Source organism: Neodiprion fabricii, chromosome 4 (genome assembly GCF_021155785.1).
Source record: "Neodiprion fabricii isolate iyNeoFabr1 chromosome 4, iyNeoFabr1.1, whole genome shotgun sequence".
NCBI lineage: Eukaryota > Metazoa > Arthropoda > Insecta > Hymenoptera > Diprionidae > Neodiprion > Neodiprion fabricii.
Window position 1 is genome coordinate 41,405,255 of NC_060242.1, and position 27,107 is coordinate 41,432,361.

Below are 27,107 nucleotides of genomic sequence, written 5' to 3' on the forward strand. Positions count from 1 at the left end.
AACGGTGACTCGTCTGGTTTGAATCTTTCAAATACTCGAACCGAAATATCTCGAAAACTGTACAAGTCGGCAAGCTGTTTTTGGTTTTGAATTTGTAGATGGTAAAATTTTGTATATTAAGAAAAAAAAAAGTTTAGACATTATTTGTATCATCTTATAGAACTGCGTTCATTTATTTAATGCAATGAACTTTAAACGTTCGTATCGATTACATCATGAACATTTAGGCGTACGGTTGTCTGCACCTTTTTTTTCTTTTAGCAGATTTCATCATCTACAAAATAAAATAAAATTCACGGTTAAAGTTCATTGCGAAAACCGATCGACGAACACGTGATGCCGTACCTAGAAACTCGTGACCGTATGCTGATACAACTAAGGATCTCTAAAGTCTGATCCCCCCTCCGATCACGTCAAAAAAAAAAAAAAAAAAAAAAAAAAACCACACGAGGAATTTAAAAAGGATCAATATTGAGGACCGTATGTATCTTTGGTTAGAATTATATATCAACTATGAGATTAAACTTTCCGCTAAGCTTAGCGCGGATATTAACTATACGATTGTTAGATCTACACCAGATTTTGATCGTGCAATATTCGACTCGACAGCAACCCTAAAGCGAGCATTTCTCTCGGCGCGGAAAAGAAAGTCGGATTTTACGATCCGTTGGCTCCAGCAATGTTCACGATCGCGTTAGTCAGGCCTCGGTCCAACATTTTTTTATTAATTTTCCACGCATCACGATCCGTGCGATGTTGCGCTAATGAAATTAGATAGCAATTAGATATACGCGACTCTACTGTATTGGATATGTCACACAATTCGAAGCTTGACGCGGTACGAAAATCGTCGAGCTTGTAACGGAGAGGAAGAAGAGGGCTGATGGGAAAAAAGCTTTGTTACAGAATTTCACAAAGTGCCGACTGCCGCGAATAACGAAATCGAATTATCGCTCTGTGCACGTGACAAGTCATCGATAGACTTTCTGTTCATCCGTTGTGATAATCGATTTAAATTTTCCACGCCCCTCGTTTCTGTCATTTGACGTCATTGGAAGATTGCTGCGAACAAATTTACTCGACTTGCTTGAAACCTTGTATTGAGTAACACAACACCTCGCTTTAACCTTTCCTGGCAGATTACATTTTTGTTTTTTTTTTTTTTTTTGTTTGTTGCAAGTTTTAGATAAGTGAATGTAAACAATTGTCGACGGTTTCGTTTCGAAGCGTACACTTCGTCGCTTTTTTTTCAACTCTGCTTTCGAACATTCTTTTCGGATTATCGGGTTAAGAAATTAGTATTGATAAAACGTCGAAAGATTGTTTCCTTTGCGCTCCAACCATAGCCGGTTGTTTTTCTAATTCAGGTACGATTTTTTTCATCAATAATTATTGAACTTTGAATTCTGCAGCTCCGTTGATAGCACTAAGAGTGAATAAACTGGCGTGCAAATTGTCAGCTTCCAAAACATTTTCAACTTATATTTACTTTTTTCTTCAAATCTGAGAAATAACGCGTGTTTTTATTGCATCCGAATAGCTTCGGTAAATTTCCAGATTCGGTAGACAACTTTTGTGCATGTGTAAATCTGAAAAAAAACATTCGACGGTACGTATCGAAAAATATTGTAAAAGTTTGTATGTACATCGATTCTAATCGAAACTACATAAAAATATTTGGGAAATATAAATGTATTTTTTTTTTTTCGTTACTCGTATTTCGCTTTTTCAAACACCATTCAAATAATCTACTGATTTACTATTATAGTCGTAGATTAAGTCGGCGAGGATCAACATGAGGATAAAGTTCGGTCCGGATTATTTTAAGCCATCTTGAAGTTACGCCCATACGAGGCTGACATAAGCCACATTTTTACGAGCGAATCACCGAATCGAAGGCCTTGTAAAATTCGCCAAAACCTCATTGCCGGACAATTTGCACGCTTCGTACAATATTCGCGCGTTATCTACACGGCTCGGGTATCAGTGATATCAGTGAATCTTCTAATGATCCGGGATTTAGAAGGATTTCTCAGATCATCGGGCATGCACTCGATCTTCAACGACAATTAGTGCGATATCATCCGACCCGACCTCCTTATCTTAACTTCCATATCTCATTCACGATGTAAACAAAAACTCGCGTACTTGAAGCTTTATTTACCGTTTTCACGATTCTTTGAATCACAAAAATTTCGTTGTCAGTCAGAGACCACGTGACCTTTGCTCCTCGATTAGTTTCAAAATTTTTCGAGTCAATTTTGCCGTATAAATTTTTTGCAATCGACGTAAAATACTTTGAGTTAAAATAGTTTCTGAAAAAAAAAGTTTTCCACACGCATCTCGACGAGCGTTCGTTTGTAATTTGTTCCGCGCTGGAGTTACGCAATCGCATGAGAATGTCGCCGAGGAAATTTCATCTGTTGCCGAAAATACTTGACTTCATTTCTCTTTGAGTTTTGATTTATCAAGGGCGTTTGTAACGGGTGAATCGTTTTATCGAACGATGCCGAATGAAACACGGTTGAACAAAGGCAGCGTGTATTTGTTATTCATTTTCATTATACTAATATTTTAAGATAGTCTGAGGCTTTTGTGATACCTTGGATGGCAAGATACGAATTTCGGAATGTCGAAACCAAGAATGGGAAACAAAATTGAATGACAGATTATATAAACAATAACGAAGAACAAACGATTGTTTCAGTTTTTTATTTTTCTCGTCATTACCTGAATAGGTATGCCAGACGTAAGCGACGATTTGCAATCGAGTTATCTCAACGATGCAAAACACTCGTATATCATACTGCAAGCAAACAAATAATGTTTTCAGGCTGATGATAAACAGTTGTCATATTTATAAATATTACAAGATGATTATGGTAATTATTTGGATTGCGGTATTTCTCCTTCGAAGCAAGCCTTCTTCCTTGCTTCTTCAACATGAAAATCTATTTCATTTCGCCTATTTCCTGGCGTTGAGCGACCGGTTTCATAGAAAACTCCCGACACGTATGGGGCATTCCACGTCAGTTTGACCAGGGTCTGACCCTCACTCTTTTGGATTTGCTCCGCAATTTTTCACATTGTTCTTCCAACTCTAAAAGCATTCCAATTTCCTTTCAGACGTTTCTACCGTTCTTATGACAATGACCGCGACATTTTTGAACTCGAAGAAAAATTACGTAAATTCTGTGGCCAGAATCAAAAATATATCATTTTGATTTTTTTTCTGAATTTCCAGAGTTCGATACGTCTTCCCTACCATAACAATTAACAATCTGCAAATTTTAATTCAAATTCAAAATTCAATAATCAATATAACTGAAAAAGAATGATTTTGTAGGTTGACATTTTTTTTTTCTTTGAATTTCTACTGTAATTTACAAATAGTTGTATCAAAGAAGATATTTGGAACTCTATATCTCCAAAACAAAAAAAAAAAAAAAACAATTACTAAAAAAATTTTCTTAATTATTTGAAAAATAGCGTTTTGCTAACTAATCTTCATTTTGGTTGGAATTGGCTATTTTTGGTTTTGGCCACAAAATTTATGTAATTTTTTTCATAATTTACAAAAACGTCGCATTTGTGGTCAAACTATTCTCATTTAAGGAGCTCTGACCCTACTCGCATTGACGTGGAATGACCCGTATACGTCGCAATTTGCTCAGGTAAAACTCGACGCGATGAAATAGTTTTAATCTCTTAATCGGTAAGAGAATTGATTGAAATGGGATTTCGACCTTCGTAAAGAAATCGTCTGCTACAATTTCGACTAGACATATATCAACCTGCTTTCGCTCCCTGTAACCTCTACCTTTGCCTTGCCAGGTCATCGTTCAGAAAATGATCGCGATTGAAACTTTATAGTAACGCCAATTGTTCATTGGATTGCACAGAGACGTAATTTTGTTGTACTATATTGATAAATTGTGTCATTTCGTGATATACATTGTGCAAAAATAGGTAAAAATTTTATTTCAAAGTCTTGAAACTTCTTCTAGTTCCGCTTGATTTTCCCATTTCTCGTTCATGCCGATGAACGTGTTTCGCCAATTTATCGGTCGAGTAGATAAGCGTGGATGAATTCCTTGCGGCGTTTTTATTATACTTTCGTTTTAATAGAATAAGTACAAATCTTCGGTGTGTCGTAACTGCAGCCGTAATAAAGTACAGTACTTTGTAGATTTACAGTGAATATCTTGGAATTCAGTCTAAAATCTAGTGAATTTTTAGAAGACAGGTGATTATCGCTACCTTGTCATCTTTCTGCACTTACCAAACTTCCTTATCGACGGATTATTGTCCACCGTTTGCAAGACGGATAAGTTCGTGTCCGATGTGTACATTGTGACAATCCGATTCTGAGTTAAATACTTTTGCAAATACAAGAGGAGCGACAAGGCGGCAATTTATTGCCGAGCAAGATGGACTCACTGTTGACATTGCTCGAGTCGTTTCTGCTTTTGCAAATTTATCCTCATATTCATTTCACACAGTTATTACAGCAATCGGCGAAACGCCTGCAGCAAATATACCTTGTTATAATATCCGGTTTCTGCCGCACTGTCGAACTGCATTAGTCGGTTTTGTTTCATAAAATTTCGCAGTCAAATCGAACCTCGAATCGCACGTGCTGCGAGGCAGTATTTGGAATTTCGATCGGTCCGAAAATGGAACGACTTCCTTTCTCTGCTGTAGGGTTTACCAGATCTCAGCCTACTCTCGATCAATTCACTTCTCAAAATGGCCGTGACACCCAAATTGCGAATTTGATTTTACGAAATGATCGGCACTCGCTGGCGAAATCGAAACCCTGCCATGTTTACCAACATCTAGAACGAGAACGGAACCGTTGGGCAACGAGTGAAGGAATTGTCAATTTATTTTTGAAAAGTAATTTAGGTGTAATTATTAAATTTTTTATTATTCCAAATGATTTAAAAATTTAATACCAGTTGATGTTAGTATTATATTTAAAGTTATTTAATTCTTATGATAAACATGTTTATTAACATGCAATTCACATTTTTACTTTCTAAGGAAGTTAATTGTAATTCCAAATAAAACAGGAACCCGCAAGTTAGCCGTTAAAGTTGGATGAAATTTAATTCGAACGACAATAAACAGCACGTGTACAATCCAACGCTGTCGGGCAGTATTTCAATTCTCTGGTCAATTTCAATTCTGACGGAAAAGTCCTGACGAATTTCACGCCGATGTTTCGACGGGGCGTATACGAAAGGTAGAATGTAATCGGAGATCGTATAGCCGCGAATATATAAAAGGAAACGCCTGTTTTCCGAACTTTTCCGCTCTGGCATGGCGCCGAGTTTCTTACGAGTTTCAGACTTGTGCGAAAATCACTGCGTGTCTTGTGGCCGGTGACGTCGAAACGGTGATCATCCGGAATAAACGTTCGTTATATACGCATAGATGGTACATGATGATAATAATATACACCATAAGGATGGTATCGATCAAACAAAACGGGATGAATATTTGTCACGGCAGTGTGACGTCATAATTGGTGTACAAGCTTTCGTACTTTATATCACGATCATCTTGATTTAAGCTTAAATCAGTTATGATAATTCGTTCCGGAATCAAAAACGCCGGTATGCAATCGAAGACTTTGTCAAACATTGTCGTGTGACTTACGTCTTGCAAGGAAGGGTATCTCAGATCGATATATCCGATTTCATTTCTTTCCTAACATGTTATAGTATAGACTAAAAACACTTTGAGGGGGTGGAATCACCCTCCAATTTTTTTGTTATTTCTTTTTTAAACTATAAAGTTACATTTTTCATTTCTCCTTATGAGAAAACTTTTCCAGTTGGATCGGTTGAAAAATATCATGTTCTAATGCAGGGAGTTTACTTTAGAGGGTGGTTTCACCCCGTTAAATTTTTTAATGGCAGATGAAAAAAAAATACGTGTCGTTTAGTTTTTAGTCTACTACACAACATATTGCAAAAGAAATGAAATCGGCGTGATCGATCTGGGATACCTTCCTTATTAGTGGAACATGAATACGACCGTGAAGAAAATGTACTACGAAAATAACAAAAGAACGATGATGGAAAATCTGTTATCTTCATTTTTCCGTCTTATCACGTGGTGGATACCATAATATCGACCCCTGTCGTAACTCTGATTCTTTGCAACGACTCACCGTTGGACTACAGAGTCATTACACGAGATCTTACACGTCGACGTTGGTAAATATGTCTTTCGACACAATTTGAGATTTCGTTTCACCTCAATATAACAATCGTCGCGCAATCGCACGAGATACAAATCTTTCGTGTGTAATCAGTGCCGCAGAGTCTCGACGCCAAGGTGCATTCCTATAACATCTTATACTCGCGACCCTCTGCTATATTATTTATAATCAAATAAAAAATGCGTATCGTATTCAATGATGCAAGATCAAGACGACGGTGACGAAAATCTCAAGTGCAATATTTTACACAAAACACTTGTCACAGTTTTCCCCAAGGTGTAAATATCATAAGCGTCGACTTGATTTCATCGTTGTTAAAATCCCTTTTACGAAATCAGTCGTATATAATTATGATACAATGTCACGTGGTCCGATGAGCCAGCAAGTAGTTGAACCAGTTCTGGTATCCTTTGGATATTTCGCGGAGCGATTCGTTTCGACCGATATTAAAATATGCCGAAAACAAGACTCAACGATAAATCTTAGGGAAATCGTGACGCAAAATCTGAGAATTGACAAAAAGAGGAAATGCAATTGCTGATTTTATCCGTCGTCGATTACACGAGAAAGCACGGTGATCGTCGTGGGAAAACACGGGAGTAGCTTATGCGGAGTGCGTGTTTAATTCGCGTCGAGAAAAATGCACCCAGAGAGAGAGAGAGAGAGGGAGAGAAAGAACAAACCATCTGGTCGACAGCCAACGCCACAAGCATTCGCGGTCGTTCATCGCATCGCGAACTTGACCCACTGTCGGTGTGTATGATATATATATTTGTATAACTTGTTTCGCTTCGTCTCCCCTTCTATCGTTCCTTCGACCACGTGGCGCTAAACGACGACGACTCACAATCAGAGGGACGGGAAATGACGGAACGGAACGGAACGGTGCCGGTAATCGCGGCACGAAACCACGACGACAAATAACGAAAGCCATATTCCGCGATGAGGATGCGATTATGTGCGAATCAAAAATTACTCCTCTCCTGGAAAGTATAAATTATTCGTTATTCAGGGAGCCGGAAATTCAGTCTCGAATTGTAAATAGCTGATCAGAGGAGAACGAAAAATGACTGTTCAATTAAACGTGTGTTCCTTCATGTTCAGGTGTTCAATTAACCCCACGAGTCACGCGTTATTGGGCCGAGTCAGCTTTTGTAACAAGATAGTATTTATTATATTGTTTTCGGGGTCGCTGATTACAAGTCGGAAATCAAGATTCAAAAATTCAAAATGGTGGATCTAATACGTTGGTCGGAAATTTGAAATTTGATCGAACACTGTCAGAAAACTTTACGCGAGAGTTTCCGGGTCGCTGATTGGATTCGCCATACCGAATTTTCAAAATCTGATATCAGATTCGTAATTAGCCGCCCCAAAACCCCATGGACAGAGTTTCCTCTCCGGATTCGATGAAAAAAAAAGGACAAAAATAGGTGGTAAGAATACTTACCACTGTTGCTCAAAGGGTAATTAAAACACTGTTGATGCTACTTGCCGACTTATTTATCATAACATCACGAAACGCGTGACTTATTATAAGATCCCAGCAACTGTAGACAGCTTTGACAGTTCTCTAAATAGAATATGACAACCTGCGGAGTGGCCAATATTTCCTCTAACCAAGGTCACGCTCTTGGATGGAAAGCTCTTTACTCACACTCGCCCGTTTTCCCGACTTTACTCAGCGTCGCAGAGTCGGTTAGTTTCCTGAAACGGGTGTAATGGCACACTTACGACATACGTTGACCCGTACACCACGTATAATCCATTCCTAGGATCTCTAATTTACTCACTCTCCAGTACAGTGTCAAAGTGAAAGTTCAATGATTCAGTTTTGGGTAGCGCGAATTGCAGCAAAGCAAAGCGATTCATCGCTGAAAGGCTGAAAAATACTCACGTTTCTCATCGCGAAGCTTGTGCCAAAGTCTCGTGCCAAGTTACAGATCAAGGAAGAGAAAAGAGATCCGCCAAAGTTCGTCATGATTGCAGGGTAGCCGGTATGCGAGACTCGTTTTCTCCTCCATTCGACGAAGCCTGCAATTATGGAACGACGGCAACTGAACCCACATATCGAAGTCGGGAAGAAGTTTATCGTATCTTTTCTCCCCTTGACTCGCAAATCTGTCATGCAGTTGCAGAACGGTATAAATTCGGGACAGTTTACAAAATGCTGCGATCCCGACGTCACCTTGATCCTCACTTCCATTTCCGCCCATTCAACGGTTATACTTGTTTCATGGAATTAGTTCCATACTTGGCTATACGTCAAAGTTGAAGTCAATTTTTTACCCCAAGTTATATCGCATTCGAAAGCTGGTTAACTCAATTGTTCCGGGCGTACAATAATATCGTTAAAAAGAAGTACAATCGCCGAATACTTTAGGTATGCATGAAATACTGCGGAGGTCAGCCGATTACTCTACTTTTTGCCACTCGTGGCCTGATTCCAAGTACAACACTTGTTTAATGTCGCCGGTAGAATTCTCGCAAAAATAAGCCAATAAGACGGAATGCAAGAGTATTCTTTTTTGCGATGCTTCGAGTCGTGCGACGAATCGCATTTCAACGCAAAAAAGATGAATTTAAATGGGTGAGGAATGAAAAACGCAAAGTCGTAATAAAGTGTGCCGGTCGTTCACCCTTCGTCCGCATTGTTTCTCTGTACATGTGCAAGTATATGCAACCGATCATTTCACCTGCTGTTGCACTTGGCTTTCCCACATCATTTATAACCGTTTTAAAACTTTTACAAAATACGTGTGATAATTTCACCGGATAATCACCAAGTGTCCCGACTTTGATACGCGCGGATTTCACATTCATTTTTTTGCCAAAAAAAGGTGCTTTTAAAGTGGAATTACAAATATTACAAATTATTACTTGTAAAATGTTCCGATGTTTCGATTGCTGCAATTACAGTCCGGGAAGGAGGACGAAAAATATGATGACAGTGTAATTGGAGCAATGAAAGAGACGCGGCGTGTTGCAGGAAGACGTTGCGTGATTCGAAGAGTCGAAACGAAACGAGACTTGGGAACGGTTTATTTATTTTTTTTTTCATCATTTTACCTCTTCTCAACTACTTTCACCTGCAGTTCCTCCACCCGGAAATTCACAAGAAGGAAAAGGAACTGCGGCTGCCCTGAAGTCGTTTGGCTTCGCTACGCGGTTTAAACTTCTCCTCAGTAGGGTGTGAATTTTTTATTTATGGAAAAGTTTCACCGAGAAATGCATCGCGCATGCAGACGACGTGCGATATTCGCGTTTATATACGTTATTCTCAAATCGTTGGGAAATTTATCTGCCTTTAATTATCGATTGTTCTCACTTACGCAACGCCAATTCATTAACCATTTCAGAATATAATTAGGTATTTTCGCATCTCATTAGGCTCGATGAGACTTATGGTATCTTTTTTTTTTCATTGATACTATAACGCAGACGGGGAATCGATTCGTTTAGATATTTACGAAAAAACAATTGCTGATGGATCGATCGATACATAATTCAAGATCCGAGATATCAGATTAGATTGGAACTCGGATGCAGAGCATTTGTCGATGACGATGATAAAGCTACAACAACTATCTTCAAGAGCGCCTCGAGAGATGAGAGAAAAATTCGTCTTATTCTTGCATTCGATACTTCAAGTCATCGGTAATTTTCGAAATCCAAACAACGCAATGTAATCTTTTCAATCTTATTAGATCATCGGATTTCGGTACGTATACGCTGTTTACTTGATCGTAAGCAGGTAAAATTGCTTAATAAAGTCAATTGAAGCCCGCTGATTTGTCGAAAGATTATGTCATCAATTGCTCTTATCTCTACACAGAGATAAAGAACGCATAATAAAAAGTAAACCTAGATCTTTAATACCATTCGAGACGTGTGCCTATGAAAAAGTCGTATTTAATTAACTAGTATAATTTGAATGCTTAGGATGATAACCTGAGTTTATCGAATCAGCGAGTCCCACGCATAAAACAAAACATCGCGAATACTACGCAACGCTAAAAGTAATTTTCACATTAATGAACACAGTTTCTCTATTGCACGCGTAACTTCTTGGCAAACAAAATTTAACAATTACATAGTTTAATAACGTAGAAAACGGACTTACAACCTAACAATTAAATCGTGGAATTGCTGTCAGATTTGACAATTATCCACCTCGATATAACGTCTGCATGTGACGTGCACTAATCCAGAAATATCAAGCTTACAACTAGAGAAGAGAAATTAATTTCACGGACACTGTACAATATTGCATGTATATTGTATAGTTTAGTTGTAATATTATCTAGGAATGCGGAATCAGAAGAAACTTACAACACGGTACGTGAAGATACATAAAGCATGGAATTTCGCAAATAAACTAAAGACGAGTGAACAAATAAAGACAGCACAAAGTCGATCTTACGGGCATCATGAGCTGTGGTAAGGATTTCAATTTCACGGTCTCTCACGGTGAATTTGCGGTGTTGAGAAACTCGGAGCTCGTTCGGTAATTATCGAGTATAAAGATACCTACCTTACCGCTAGAACACACCAGCATGTCTGCACGATCGATCGATTTACCGAGCAGCAAGATCGGTTGAGTCGACGTCTGGTTTGAATTCCAATTATTACCGACTGTGCAAATATCACCGGAGATAATCGCCCAGCTGCGGCCTCATTTCGAGAGAAAGCGTTAACTCGAGTCAACGATCGTAGAGATCGGAACACGTGGACCCAACTTCTAGTCGCTTCTGAGCTCCGGATTTGCGCGCGAAATACGAATTCAGGAAACATTCAAAAGAGTTTCTTCTATTTTTGCACGTGCAGATATTCTTTCGATGACTGTGATTGCTCCTGATCGAGACTTTATGACGACCGTTGAATTTTCCAGGCTTTGTATGATGGAAAAAAGAATCTAACGAACCGAAGTTTCTTTAGATGAGAATCTGAGTACAAAAAAGTCCCGTTAAGCAAATCAAATTTGAGTTTGAAATCTAATTTATTACCTTGTACGGCTGCAAGTTGGGCTGAAATCGTACTTCGGAGGACAGTTTTTGTCTGCAAGTTTTTATAGTAGCAAAAATATGTCCCGTTTATTTTTTTTTTTTATTTCCTCATTTTCATTTGTTGCTATTTGTGAGAAGGAAGGGTTTCTTCTCGCTAGATAAGAAACGTGTTTGGTGTCAAAATAGAAATCTTGTCAGTGATATAATCGTACGATGTCGTTATCGGATTTAATCTTCATCGTTAGAATCATTGGATTTACTTCCTCTTAATATTCCGGAATGCGATAACGTATCATAGAAAAATAGGTTACCTAATGAAAAGAATAGTCCGTGACCTTCGTATCAGTGAAAACATAGTGATAACAAAAAAAAAAAAAACGAAAAAGAAGTACACTGCAGCCGATTGACAGACGTTATCTTATCCCTTAGTTAGCAAAGGGTAAAAGCTTTCTCACTGCTTATCCCAAGATTGTTTTTTTTTTTTTTTTTAATAATTTGTCAGAAAACATTCTCATAGAACAAATAAATACTGAGAACAAACTGTAAATATTGTGATGAGGTGTGAATGACTTCATAAATCCGTTGGATCAATTACTCCTGTAATGAGATTAGGCATAAATAGGTAGGCAAAAATTGTTTTGACAGGCTTAAAACAAAACGGTGGTGTGATTCTATTTCCTAAAAACGATTGTCATCTACGCAGATATTGCTTTCAATAACGGGGTTACCATTTTTTCACTCCATGATAAAGAACTGAACAGCGAAAATCATTACTAATTTCATCAAGTCATACGACATTAAGGTGGTTTCAAGGCGAAGTGCAGATGAACTTTTAGGCGTTAATTACCTAAGACATCAAGCAAATCCTAAAACAAATTAATCATCTAACTGAGATGTAAATTTCTCAGCGAATTCGTGCCTTTCCTGAATTATTTGAAAAATATTCACGAGTCTGCAAATTTATTTTTCAATTTGCAAGCTCGCGCTACTGCGAATATTGACCAATGTACGTCGTTCAGTGTTCCGAGTATGTGCAAAACGTATAGGTATTCATATGGGGCATCCCACGCCAATTCGGCAAACGACTGACCCTGAAATTTTTTAATTTCACCAAGTAAAAGCTCGCGATAAATTTTCGAATTGTTTTTTTATCACTCGTCTTTACCTTATGACTTTTTAAACCCATCGCAAAACCACCGAAATTGATTCTTATTTAAACAAAAAAAAAAAAAAAACATTTGGTACCTGAAATGAAACATTTTCACTCAACAAGCGGAGTGGAACCCCGTTTTTTTCTCATTTCAATTTATTGTTTTCTTTTCACACGTGTTAAAAATCTATTACAATACATACCGTATCTCCGATTTAACGAATGTTTTTTTTTTATTGGTTCTCTGGTTCTAAAACACACTCGCGTTTTGTTTCGTAATTTTGAAAAAGAAACGAGGTCCCACTTTGAATGTTTCATTTCGGAAAGCAAATGTTTGTTGTTTTTTTTTTTTTTTTTTCTTAAAAATTAATTTAGGTGTTTTTGTGGCGGGTTTAAAAAATCACAGGATAAAAAAGACGAGCGATGGGAAAAAAATTGAAAAAGTTTTTTGAAAGCTTTTCGGATGTCGTACTAACGCAGGATCCTTCCAAATCCTTGGTGAATTTAACGAATGTCACGGTCAACCGTTCACTGAGTTCGCGTGGAAATGCCCCATATGTTATACACGTGAAGGTAGTCACGTGTTATACATACACATGAAAGTTCGACTATTATTAAATCGTGGTCTGAATCATCCGAGGAATGCCATATAGCGAATCATGCGAGTAGGTATTTAATACGATAAATACGGAAGTACCACCAGGTTCTAAACGAGCAACAGCCTTGCAGTATGAGATCAGAACTCGCGGACGAAACCTGTCGTTGAATCCTATTTCGTATATCCATATGCGGGAGATTTATGAGTACGACATATTTTTCGATGCGTAGGGCCGTTGATAAATAATTTAAAATAACACGTTCCTTGCCCTAAATTCATTCAACGCTTCTTTTTTCCCAAAACAGTTTCGGCACGTTATCGGCATAACAAACTTCGGTGAGGATTGTTGCGTGCAAATTTGATATCATGTTTATCATCGTTGGTAAAATTAATATGCATCTTCGTAATTTTTGATCAGATTTTATTCTCCTTGTTTGCAATAACGATCTAATTTATGCGATTTTTTACGACCTCTTTATTGTGGGACCAGTCTCGAGTGAAAAAAAAAAAAAAATGTGATCTACGTTCATCAGTCCAACCGTCAAGTTAACTAATTAATTTAAGTTGACAGTTAAACCGGATTTTGGATTTTCCCATAATTTAACCGTCCAGAATTAGACAAGCGTGCTTCAGAGTGTTGGAATTGTAAACTTTCCGATATTCACATGAATTATTTCGACGCGTGAATTACGGCAAACGAGGCTTCTTTTTTTTTTTACCGTATCCGAGAGTCAATTAACGAGAAGAGACGAATCGACTGTATTGTATTCTATCAGGATGTAATTCCTAGCGATATTAAATAATTCTATTCCGTACGATGAGAATAAACTAATGGAAATCCGAAACCTAATTCACGCGACGGACACGATTAGCGAAGTAAATATCGCAGCTCGTTGCGTAATCGCAAAAGTCTCTTTGGATTAGCTTAAGCATTATAATCGAGAAAGAAACGATCATCAACGATGAGGATGAAATCAATATTTGTCCGAGAATCACGGTTCGTTTCGATTTTGGCGAGCAAGGAATCGCCTCCTTTTCACGCTATTTCAACGAATACATATTCGTACAACTTTGGCATTATTTTCTACGCTGGTATATAACGGCAGATATCTTGAAAAGTAACACATGTGGTTTGCCTAACGATTTAGTTACACAAACCGGGTACAAGGTGCATACATAGGAATTAATGTTTACCATCGTCAATTGACACAAGTGGTGAACTACCTCGCCACCCTGCAGGTGTGAGGATGAAAATTTGCACACGTGTTAAGTGATCGAGCACGTTGTACGCTTCTTGCTGCCTTATCTCAAAAGTTTACCGAGGAACTCGACGACGTATCCATGAATTAAATTTAGCTGCGTATTTAGCTGCGTAACTACACGACTTAGGTAAGTCAAGATAATCGCGAGCATTCTATTTTCTAACTCTTATCAACGGCATTCGAGTTTCATTGTCACGTATTTTCTTTCTTTCGTTTAGCGGCTGGGGGAGGGGGGAGATTGGACGGTCTGACATCGTACCTATTTTTAGGAGTTTTTTTTTTTTTTTTTATTTCAAGAAAATGAAAACCCTTGGAGCAATTTCAGTTTGAGGGCTTCATTATTTATGGTTTCAAGAATATTTTGGAGTTTTCATCATTGAAATTAATAAGAAAATGGCGGCACGGAGCGTATAAGTAACGAACGACTGCGAACTCGAATGCTTTTGCATCATCACTGTCCAATTTGTAACGGATGGAACAAATTTTTCGAGTTGAAGAAAAAAAAAAAAAAACGCCTTTCCGAGTTCGACCTCGTAACCCAAGTCTTGAAAGAAACAATTTTTTTCGAATGTATACGATGGTGAAGAATAAAATTAATTTTTCGACCAACAAATTGTTTAAGAAATGTTTATAAAAAAAAAAAAAGATTGGACTGAAATTCAAATATTTAGCCACGAGCTCGAATCGATAAACAAATTTTAAAGATCGTGTCAAAATTTCAATTTCACTTTCGATCGGATAAAAATTGACAGAGGAATCTGCGCCACCGGATTGTAAACCTGGTCGTTAGCTATACTTTTACGAGCCGTGCCGCCATTTTTTTATCAATTTCAATGAAAAAATTCGAAAATGTTGTCGAAACTATAAATAATAACCCCTCAAACTCATATTGCACTGAGCGTTTAAAAAAAAAAAAAACTCCTGAAAATCATAGGTATGATTTTAGACCGTACAAGCTGCTCTTTTATTAAAAATCGAGTTCCTCTTCCCCTAAAAACCGCATAACGCGTATCCGGAATCCACCAGCCAATAATTTTCGCGTATTTTCGCACTCCTGGAGGCTCGATTCGAGTCTATAGCGACACGTATTGACGTTAGATAACTTCGGGGGAATTAGTCACTGAAATCGAAACCGTTAACACCTTGGATTATCCGGCGATTTCACCCCCCCACGAAGGTACAAGTTGATAAGGTTTGCACGCGTCAGTTTGCCGTATCTGCTGCATTATCTCTTGGTGATTAGAGGCCAAGGTTTACATAAATTTTCGGACAGTAACGCGCGCAGTTTCATCAGCCTTAGGATCCTGAAGAAGTTTATACCGATACGAAGACGATTTCACTTTCGGATTGTGCGGTTTGAAGTTGGAGTGCTACTGCAAATTCACTCGCGAAATTTCGCCAGACGCTAGTCGTTATCTGCTTAGCTGAAATAATTCGAGAGATTGTAAATTTTTTCAACTTGCTGACGGCTTTTAAACGTAAAGTGAGATAACAAAGGTCGTCTGTTACTCTGTCGCTTCGAACTTTGTGGATTTTACGATAAAGTGAGTTCACATTTTTCTGTTTGTTTATCCTGACTTTGTTGAAGACAGAAGAACGTCAAAGTCATTATTGCCCAATGGCTTAGTTTCTCAAAATACTTTTTTTTTTTCACGCCTACTTTCTATCATTTATTATCGCGCGTCTGATCTGGCTGGCTTAAAATTTACTAAACGCTTCTTTTTGCAAAAACATTTATTTCATTCGATTTTCCTCGTCAATTTCAAGATTGTCTTTGTTTGATAAATATTCATAGTTTCCTTATATCTTCGCGAACAATCGATTCGTGCCTTACGAAAAAAAAAAAAAAAAACGCTCCAGTCTAATCGCAAAGTTTTTCAAGTCTCACTGTGAGAGCAACTCTAAGAAATTATGTTAAATTTTCAATTCCTTGAACAGAGATTTCTTCATTCAACATCCATACTTTCATTAATTGGATATCTCGTGACTTCAACGATTTCATTGTTCTTGACTACTGACTACCAGACTGCGATATCTTTTCTGTTCCTCTCTTTTAATCCGTGCCCAAAAGAAAAAAGTAACTGTCTGCAATGTACAATCACTTCGATCCTTTTCGATAATTTCTTAGATCATCCGATGCATGGATCATAATTTTATCGCCTGCAAAGCGAGATGCACGAGTTGAAAAAGCTTTCGCGCTTGATAATCGTCGCATGTTATCTAAATATGTAAAATGACAAATCGCCTGAAGCACCCTTCAAAACCTAAAAAGTTATGTTTCAATCCAATAAGTTTTTTTTTTTTCTCTAAGATTTCTATCTCACCCCGTCAGGCTTGCTAGATCAGACCGTGTTAGATAATTGACAACGATAGAGATTCTGCGGAAAATAAGACAGATGCTAATATTTCTCAGCTTTTCGTTTCGTCTTAATGATTTAAAAATGAAAATGTCTGGTATTTTTAGTACGCAGGATTGTTGTCGGTGAATATTAAGATTCGAGATTCGCCCGGGCGGAGGTTTCGCCATTCCGGAAGTTCCAAAGAGGCTACTAACATGGTGCACATCATCGAGCATCACCGCAAAAGTAATTATAAACCAATAACGCAGTAAATACAGATCGTATTTAGAGTGAAATTGCAATTGCTTTTTTATTATTATTATTATTATTATTCATAATCATTACGTTGATTGAGAATTATGCGATACATCTCAATTTTTGACAGCTGCTTTGCTTTCATTATCGCTTTTTAATCCCCTGGCGATAAAGTGAAAGAAGAAGAAAATAAATTTAAAATGGCAGCGAAATTTGGGCTATGTTATCAATATTACAGCGTTATACATATAAACTGTAGATCGATAAAAAATGAAGTCATATTATACAAAGAAAAGATATTTCTTTGGGCTTGAAATGATATTCATTTCGACTGTCAGCTGATAAATCTTCAACACACTCGGCACACTTGGCTTGAACGATAATTTATCATTATATTCTGACTAAATTTGTTCAGTTGATTCAACAAATTCTATTCTTACGTGTAATTCAATGTTTACGTACGTACGCGACATAGATTTCATAGAAGAAAATATCTGGCTGCTGGAAATTAAAAGCTACGAAAACACAAATTTTTGGTGACCGAGATTCGTGCACTTGATGTATAATAAATCGTAGTTGTCCTGTATATCAGTCGTAGTATAAAATATCCGTCTGCCTTGCTTGTACATTTGGGGCAGACGGTTTTATTTTTGTAAATATTGCAAATCAACATTTTCTTATATTCCTAATTTTCACAGCAGTATTGGAACCGTCAAAGCATATATACAGGCAAATGGAAATGTGTGGGAGAATTTTTCATAGTAAAAACTAAACGATCTAGGACAATGATGAATTTTCATCATATCACAGTATCGTACGCATTCAGACCAGCAGTGAGCCACACATTTTTAGCAACGCGTAGAAGTATTGATAACATTTGGCATCGAATTCCACGAAATCGCGAATTTTGTTTACTTTATCTTCTATATTCGTGATTCTTTTGCAACAGTCTAATTACGCATCAACTTACCCTTTGACATTTTGATGTTATCAACGAAGTGACAAAACGAAAAAAGAAGAAAAAAGATAAATACGCGAATACATGCAAGATAAGAAGTACAATTATTTATTTACAACAACAAGTTGTAATTTAGAATCTAATCTATGACGAGTTGTACGATTTATATACGCTGCGTTTTATCTGTCAAGTGCATCATCATTAAACTATAACTTAAAAAACATATAACATTTCAAATAGAACACGATTTCCCCGCCTTTTGTGTCTGAAATCTCATAAAAACAAGTTTAAATTACATTCTCTTACAATTAGCCGTGTAACCATACAATTATGTACGACAACCTAACACGTGAAAATTTTGATACACCGTTTTCGATCACTCGGCCCTTCCGCCTGTTTTAAAATTCGGTCAATGTCGAAGCTGAAAAGGTATGGGAAAGGTTTTCTGCATGTCATCGCTTCAGAAACGATCAATGATTATTATTCATTTATTCACAAGGCTCTGAACAGGAAGTGCAGACCAAAAAATATGGAAAAAGAAAATGCATCTGCTCCAAGAAAGTTGTTTTTTTTTTCATCCACGATCGTCGGAACTTCCTCACCGACGTATCGATAATTAATTTGTAGCCACCGAACCGCACTCATTGTAAAACCGTCGACCCGATTGCACGAGGCCGATACTCGATAACTTCCTGACGAGCTCGATTCCGAGTAAATATTCTCGATACACCTAACTGTCGAACTTTGACACGGTTGCGTAATGTGTAAGCATACGATTGCGGCCAGAAGCGTATTATATTATAACATGTAGACGACCTTCGCCACTCTCGTGGACATTCCGATGTCCGAGACGAAATTTTACGATCGGAAATAAAAGGGGGAGGAGATGAGAAAAGACTCTTCGCTCGTGTTGTTTGACTATTTATTGCCAGAAATCCAGGCTCACTTGAGTACTTATGCGAATGACTCGACGTGTCGGAAAAGGCTCGAGATAAGAACCAGTCGGTCGGAAGTGAGCGGGTAAATTTTGTCGTGGAATCTCGTAGCCGTAATAAACTAGATGCGATCAAAGCGAAACAGTTTAGTACGCCATATTTTGCACGCGCGAAAAGGTCGGAGCTCTGTTAAAAATGTATGCTCAGCGCGCTCGTGTTATCTGATTACTGATTTTTGCAATTTTTTTTTCTTTCTATTCTTCTCGCAAATGTGCCTGCAAGCGTGGTCTAAATCATTCAGTCACATTCGTATGTGCAGTACAGTGTAGTGTGCGTATATCTAGTATATCGCAACAATGTTACATTTCGGGAGAATACAGGATTTTTTTAAACGTTTATAGAAGTGATTTTTCGTTGATTTTATTCATGATATACGGTGGCTGGCGCCTCCGGGACGATGGATAGGTTTGTTTATTACATTCGGATGCAAAAAACAAGAAAAAAAAAACAAAAAAAACAAATGGAATAAATTATCGAAACCGAGCCCCCATCTTCCCGTTGCTGGATAATACTAACCTTGGAATTCAACGTCACGGTGTGCCGTGCCTCCTGGCTGCTCGTGTGCGTCTCTTTCGTATCTAATCCTAATGAGGATAAAAAGAGAGGGGAAAGGAAAAAAACGCAGACAAACAAGAGAGAGAGAGAGAGGAACTAATCGAGGCGGCGAATAGAAGAAGAAGAAGAATGAAAATAAAAAAATAAAGAAAAGGAACACAACTAAACAACAAGAAACAGCGTCAAGTTATCGTGACGTTCGTCTACCTGACTTATAAATAAAACTGTCGACTTAACTAACCTCCGACTGATTTCGTTGGCGGTGTTCATTGGCTCGGCCGACGTGCCTCCTCAGTTTATTATTATTGTACAATCTCTTCGGGCCTGTGCACGCGTGTGATCACGTATATGGGTAGGTGTACCGAAACAGATACACGTGCGAAATATACCAACGTCGCCAAATTTTCGCACGTAGGTTTACGTAAATATATCATGTACATACATGTGTGTATATATATATGTATACATGTGATTCGCGTCGGCTAATTTTTTTGCAGCTTTAAATATACGCATATCTTTGAAAAAGTAATATCAAACTGCGCATGATCCTCTCATTAGTCCGTAGTCCGTTTGGTATTGAGTAAAGCCGCGTTGTCGTTCAAATAGGACCCAGAGAGTGGTTTGATGAAAATTTTCAAAACTTACCGCTAACAAAAAATTCACACACATGTTCCGTTTTTCTCTGTTTACACTTGAATTATATCTTATTGACGTGATTTTTCTCCCTACATACGCAATCAACTTCTTATCTATCTCACGATCCAATGATAGGTATAGTACTATGAAATTTTCGAAACTAGGCGAAGGTCGGATTCATTCCTATTTGGTCTAACTTAAGAACACCTTATTTACGATGTCACGGAATTTAAGCATAATTCAAACGCTTGTCAACGACTTTTTTTCGTTCGATTGTCACGATTAAAAAGTTGCAGATTTTCTCAAATATTTTTTCGATCAATTCATGATATACACGTTGTTTCAACGGTTGCTACACCGTCTATTTCGAACGAACTTATTTACGGCTATTCGTAGCACGGAAATGCTTATCAGTTGTGATTTCGCTCGTCCTGTCTCGACGTACCATTTTCCTACAAATTACCTCAAACTGAAACGTCAATCCGGCGATTGAAGAGTTGATCTGAATCAATAAATCAAGACTGACGTTTTATATTGTACCGAGACTCTATCTCGTGTCAGGCGTTGTTGTATCACTCGACGCTTGATCTTTGTGGCTTTTCTCCCTGATATCGCTAGGTGTTATATGCACATAATGTAGATAACATGCCGTACATTACATACATGTGTGTACATTGCACCCGCGACACCGATCGATAATATTTTGCCTTATCAGCACGGCGAGAATTTTGCAATGTTTTTTGCTTGTGTAATGCTCGGGAGTTAATTCCTCGTTAATTTCGACTTTTCTCGACTTGCGACTCACTAATTGGCACTTGATTAGACTTTTCTTTTTCATCCTCGGTATCTTATCGACGCCTATACATCGATCAAGTTGCATTACCCAATAAATGAAATACACCTCGTTATCGATTATTGCCAGATTTGGACGCCGAGTGGTAAGATTCTTATTGCGTTATTAGACGTGACGCTCTGCGATACGATGAAAAATCTTTTCGGCATCGTCACGTTTTAATGCACGTGAGACAAAGTTCGTCGTTGTTAAAGTGCATCGTTGCGTAATTTTTTGCACGATCGGAAATTAAACGTTGGCTGGACGTTGCTAGAATGTCTAAGCAAGCGAATTAGAAGTATGGAATTTCGTACCTGCTACGCCTTGTAACTACGGTATTTCAAATTTGCGAATTAAAAAAATTGTCATTTTACGACGCTTGTGTGTAACGTGGCTACACAAATACACACCGCGAACGAAGCTATTAGCTGATATGCTCACACGTTTTAGAATCTTGTTGAAAGAAAAAACGATAAAAGTAGAAAGAAACTAGAAAACAAATAACGAATAACCGTCAAGGATCGGTTGAGCGTGTGAGTGAATGATGAAGAAAAAGAAAAACGATCAGTCAATTCTCCTACTTTACGTAATATGTTTGTCGAATTCCGAATGAACTAAATTAGCCAGTGACGTTAATTTCTAGAGATTTTTTTCCTACGTGGTGGCTGAAAAAATGTAAACAAATATTGCAGCCTCGACTTTTGTATAATTCAAGAAACTTCGCGCAAAACGTTTTTGCAAATGGTTTTTTTTTTTTATCACTTTATAATTCGTACTCGGTTACGATTGCGATTTATGCACCTGCGTGCGTACCGAGAATTACATTTTCAACCTTCGAAACCATGAACAGAGTTTAGAGAAAACCAGTTTCACCCAATTATCACCGAGCGCTTGAAGGGACAACAGCAAGTCATGAATTAGTCATGAATTTTCAAAGGTTACGGATAAATCTCGAATCGACGTAACCGTGCAGTCAAGATTTTCATCTTCGTGTCTCTATCGGCATTGGAAAAATATTGTAATCGTGTCGCGCCTGCTTAGAAAAAAGTTACGCAGGCATTGCTAGAACGTTTAATTCGTACTCAATGCAGACTTTCACTTTTTATCACCTTTTCGACACGAATAAAGGGCCAGACGTTATACCTTTCGGCACCTTCTTGGCGAATTGGTCAGTTGAAATTCGGGGCTTATCTTATTTCAAACTGAAGCAACGATCCAAAAGAGTGAGGGAGCTTATCGCGGTGTAATAATATTATTAATTACGCCATATTTTTTTTTACGCAATTAATCCTGAGGCTACGTTTGTTCGTAGCAACGGCTTACCGATTTTCGAATACAACAACTTTCTATTCAAGTTTATGATAGAAAAATTTAATCACTTAAATCGTCGTTCAGTCAGAATCCAGACAACTCGATTGATGAATTGGTTTATAGAAAACATAGAAATTTCAGTCCAAGCGTATTCGGTTTGTCTCGTAAAATAATATATGACATTGTACAAAACAAACTAAAGTCGTATCGACTAACCCGCTTGTACTTGAATAAAAAAATACGTTTGTATAATTCTATTATTCATTGCACATATGAATTCAAGTTCACCAAATTCAAAGGGCTCAGGTATAAATATCTCTGAAGTTGCTTTTCATTACATCATTTTCATTTATACCAAAGAATCAGAAATAATATTAATTTCATAAAACTAGATACCGATTAGTTTGTTTGTAATATGAGTAAAAAGCATCATTATAGTAGTCAAATCCGAGAAAGAATTATTTTTTCCCATTTTGTGTTACGGTAAAATGTAAAAATATTTTTTTTCAAGAAATGTTAAACTCTGGTCCAACAGATGAACGTTTGTTTTCACGCAGCTCGCGTTTCTTCTATTCAAACGACGATTGACTTCATCGTATGGATATCAAATTTGAAAAACATAGTAGCTCAATCCTAGGTAAACAATATTCGTTTCCTTAATATACATATCGCTCGAAAATGTGTGTTACATTTAAATTAATGCATAGATCCTGTTGTTCCAACAAATGCGTAATAGCTTCGAAGTAAAAAAAAATTTCCTCGTTAGGTTTGACGATTTAATATCTTTCTTTGTACGCAGACGTATTTATATAAGCAACACTCAAACAAGGAAGGATCGTGCATTTAGTTATTTTATTTCGATTTAAAGTGACGATGATCGTCACTCGAGTGCGCGGATATAATCCGATCACTTATCGAGCTAATCGAATTAAATTCTTTTCCTTCCGTCGCAATAATTGCGGGGGAATAGGAGGATAAAGAAAATCAATTAACTAACAATCGTCGTTTTGAAAATATAATGCATTCGTTGTAAATCTTCAGATTGAGCGTCTTGAATTGTTCAAATGAAATCCAACCGTTCGGTCGAGATCTGAGAATCTAATCTGCCCCGATTATGGCTCTCAAGTGTTCAGATTGCATCTGAAATCGCGGGTCTCGACTAAAGCGTAAACAATAGTGATTTTGAATGAGGTATGGAGGGGGGACGACGGTTCGCCTTGTGAAAATATCGTCTCTGCACATAATAATACGTGCGTATAAAACACGTGGTTCACGTTACAAACCTACGTTCGCACAAATTTGTTACAATGTTGCATAAAAGCTCGGCGGTACAGGTATCTGATTTTTGTTTTTTTCGTCGTTTCAAAACCGCGCGCGATTGATAGCGAAAAACAAATTTCTGGTTCACTGTATCGGCGAATGATGCCAGCCTGCTGTAATTCATCGCGTACGAAGTATTGCACAAATCATTTATTATATCTATACATATTGAAAATAAACGTCGGAGGGGAGCTCGGCAGCCGAGGCTTATCGTACGTACGCCGCGGCAGTTATGATAAAAGCATCAACCATTTGCCCATCATCACTCCCGGAGAGACAGAGCATGGCCCTGTTCTCGCGGTAGTCAGTAGGTGGTGCGAACTGGCTGGTATCAGTAGCGAAATAGCGGCAATAACTGCGGGCAAAGTTTCTTTTTTCATACCTCGGACGTCATCCCCCAATCGTCCAGGAAGACTGGAAATTTTTTGACCGAAAAACGAACGGTACCAAATTACGCTTCGTCGTCGTCCGAAGATCGGAGGGTTACAATTTTTAACCGACCATGTCCCGCCGGGGTTCTACCGAAGGTAAATATTTCCTCCTCATCGCCACGCGAAGAGAAAGAATTTGAATTTGTCAAACGCGGTGAAAGAGGAACGTGTTTTTTCTTCTTCTTCTTCTTCTTATCCATTGCAAACAAATTAATGTCGTTTGATTCAACATAAGAGTGGATCCCTAAAATGATTTTCGAAATCGTATTTACTCGAATCAACGGTATATTTTTTTTGCCACATTGGGTAAATTGAGCATAAAAATTTTTATTCATCCTCTTTTCTTCTTTACTGTGTACGCAGATGCAATTTATTCTCGGCGTCTTCCTGCCACATGTTTTACCTTCCGTCCGGCTATTGCTTTTTTCTTTTTTTTTTCTGACAGACACACTCGTGCGGTGTATGCGTATACAATTAAAACAGTACACCCGTGACGTTTTCGATTATTGCAATTGGTCCCTCGAAATGTAATAGCGAGACTTACGGTCTGTGTTTGCACATAGGCGTTTACCTGCCGAGTTGTCGTTTTGTTTTTTTTTTTTTTCCTTCTTTTACTCAGCTAACCAGAGTTCGTACATATTCGCACCGCATTCCGGCATTCTGCAGGCTGGCCTTTGCCGTGAGAACTCGAAGCGACCGACGACTCGCTACCGGCGTAGTCTAAAGTGGGAACTTTCGGCAAGTAGGTGTTCAAAGCCGAGGTGGTCGATCAGTCAGTCTGCAGTCGTCGGTCAGTAGGAGTGAAATTTTGTTGTCCGTGGGTTCAAAAATAACCGCGCACTATCCAGTTGGTGAAACTTACCGCGGAATTAGCCCGTGCCCGATTTTCTGGTAAAAGGCTAAGGTCGGTTCTGCCGGGTTTTCGCACGTTTGGTAACCGAGAGAAAAGAGAAAGAAATAATACAAATAAAACGTAGGCACAAACAGTTTTAAAAAGTTGGACTTGACTCGACGCCAAGTCGGTGTGAAAAACTTTGAAGAACGGCGTAAGCGCCGGGGAGTTTCGACCTCAACCCTGAACTTGCAGCGGTGGAGAAGAATTGGAAGAAAAATATTCGGATCGGTTCGCCTTTCGAATTTTTCTTAAAAATAAAACGGCATGGCGGACAATCGGAATGTTCACAACGGGTCTCCTTATCATCGAACAACGTTCGGATCGCTGGAAACACCAGACAGTCAGAGCTTGCTCGAAGAATCCCAATCACGTAGGGTGATGTAATGTGTAATTTTTCGAGCTTAATTAACAACCGCAATCCAGCCTGCACGCTTTGCCGATCCCTTTCTTTCTTTGCTCGTGCCACTCGCTGATCGATGCAGGTGGACGAGATGATGAAATTGAATTGAGAAAGAGCCCTTCGAACGATAAGGAGAAAAAATATGCCCTACCGTCCCACGATTTCATTTTTAGACTCCGTCACGTAACGAAGCGGCGAATTCGCGGCTTAGGATGGAATGAGAAAAAGTCGCGGCTATTTTTGTCCGAGATTTCACCGCGAGGTATAAAATTAGTCGCTTAATGTTCCGCACGAAGTAACGTATCGCTGATTCGCTCATATCAGGCATCCTCGGGCTAGAATCGCACGATATGCGATAATAACAATCATTGCAAGTGCATTTCGAAGACGCGCTCTGCATTCGTAACGACCAATTAGACAATTGGGTGATTTTCTTCGAGGAGAGACGATAATTCTTCCCGCGTTTCCGTACGGCTAATGGATAGATTCCATTCGTACCTGTAAACACGCGCGGCATTCAGCATGATAATGTAATCGGGATTAACGATGCGTCTAACAATGCGACAATAATGCTGCACAGTCACTTGATGTCATAACTGAAACGATAAGGCCGTTAGCGCTGACAGTGCATCTAACACAGGTTTTCGACTCAGGTGAATTGCAAATAATTCATTCATGTTTTGGGTATTATATTAAAATGAATAAATTTTTATTCCATACATCGAATAACGAGCAAAATCTTTGTTTGATACTTGTAAAGTTTGTTTTCGTTTTTTTTTTTTACGTCGATAAACAAGCCTCGAAGTATAATCAGCACGTTGAAATAAGAAACAAACCTCATCGATAACGAAACTACTTCTTCCTTCGTTAGTAACGCGGAAGTAATCAAAACTTGACATCTAGAACCCAGCCTCTGAATGCGTGCTGATCGGTGCGATTTGTGACAAGTTGACATCTCGCCGTCGAATGTTTGAAATTGATAAATACAAGCAATCCCTCTATAAGCTACCCTTCGCCCGAATGATTCACTGTTTTCGAATTCGGCCTGACGGCCAAAAGTCCGCGGGCATCACGTTTGATGCGCGTCCGCCGCGTAACGGCGACGAAAAGAAGATTCCAGTCGAATTCGAATAGCCCTAGTCGTCGTCTCGTTCAGGTATACTTCGCCGGTGATGAAGAGACCAACCAGACGAGCAAGTCCCCCGGTTTACTGTACTTTTCCACGTTCCCCCTCTCCCCTCGCGAGTGGAAGCTGCATCGGCAGTGAAGTGGACCGGGTCCCAAAGGAAGGTGATGTATTGTTGCGAGGCTGCGAGTCTCACGGACATCCGGCAAAGGTTGCAGGTATGCCGACGTTCTCGTAGTGTTCTCTTCCCTACCATTTGTAATGCCCAGGCCAAACAGAGCCGTCAGCTCGACACGCTTCTATTTTATCCCCTCTTTTGCTCTCCTCGTCGCGTGGAAAAGGTCTGGGATAGAGAGGAGTGGAAAAAACCAGCGAGACGTTCACTTGCTTACCTTGTGGGGTACTCCGGAAACTTCGGTTCGGGCAATGCCTAATATCCAAGATAACCGGGAGACGCCAGGATACCTCTCTCTGTCTCTCTTCTTCCCGGCATTGTACCGAATTAGGCTGGAAAAGATCGTTAATAGCTCTGCGATACGCCGAGGAGATCGTTCCAGGTCAAACGCGGTAACGGTCTTCTTAATTGCCATGCCTAACTGCCTAAATGTTATCGCTAATTTTCCAAATACATTTTTCCGAACATGACACCACCGATTTTTATCCATGAATTCAGATAGTTGTCATTGCCACTTGTGTTTACGCTGTTACAACATGTAGGGAAACGAAGCGTGTATTCTAGTGATGTAACGAATGTAAATTTTTATGTATTCGCGAATGCGGATGCGAATGCGAATATACGTTTTTAA

At 38.6% G+C, this 27,107-nt stretch overlaps 1 protein-coding gene across 7 annotated transcripts in view; it reads left to right on the forward strand.

The window, feature by feature from the left end:
• Positions 1 to 27,107, forward strand: part of LOC124180052 (aquaporin AQPcic-like) — a 38,824-nt gene that overhangs the window by 4,874 nt on the left and 6,843 nt on the right. Inside the window, exon 1 of one of the 7 annotated variants that reach the window (XM_046565050.1) lies at positions 16,747 to 16,833. The exons of 3 other annotated variants lie outside the window; for them this stretch is intronic. In XM_046565050.1, coding sequence (XP_046421006.1) covers positions 16,803 to 16,833 — 31 coding nt within the window. In that variant the 5' untranslated portion in view covers positions 16,747 to 16,802. Of the gene's footprint in view, positions 1 to 16,746; positions 16,834 to 19,256; positions 19,703 to 23,678; positions 23,977 to 24,563; positions 25,146 to 27,107 lie in introns of those variants that run through there. 3 more of the 7 variants (XM_046565052.1, XM_046565051.1, XM_046565048.1) reach the window with 3 other exon arrangements.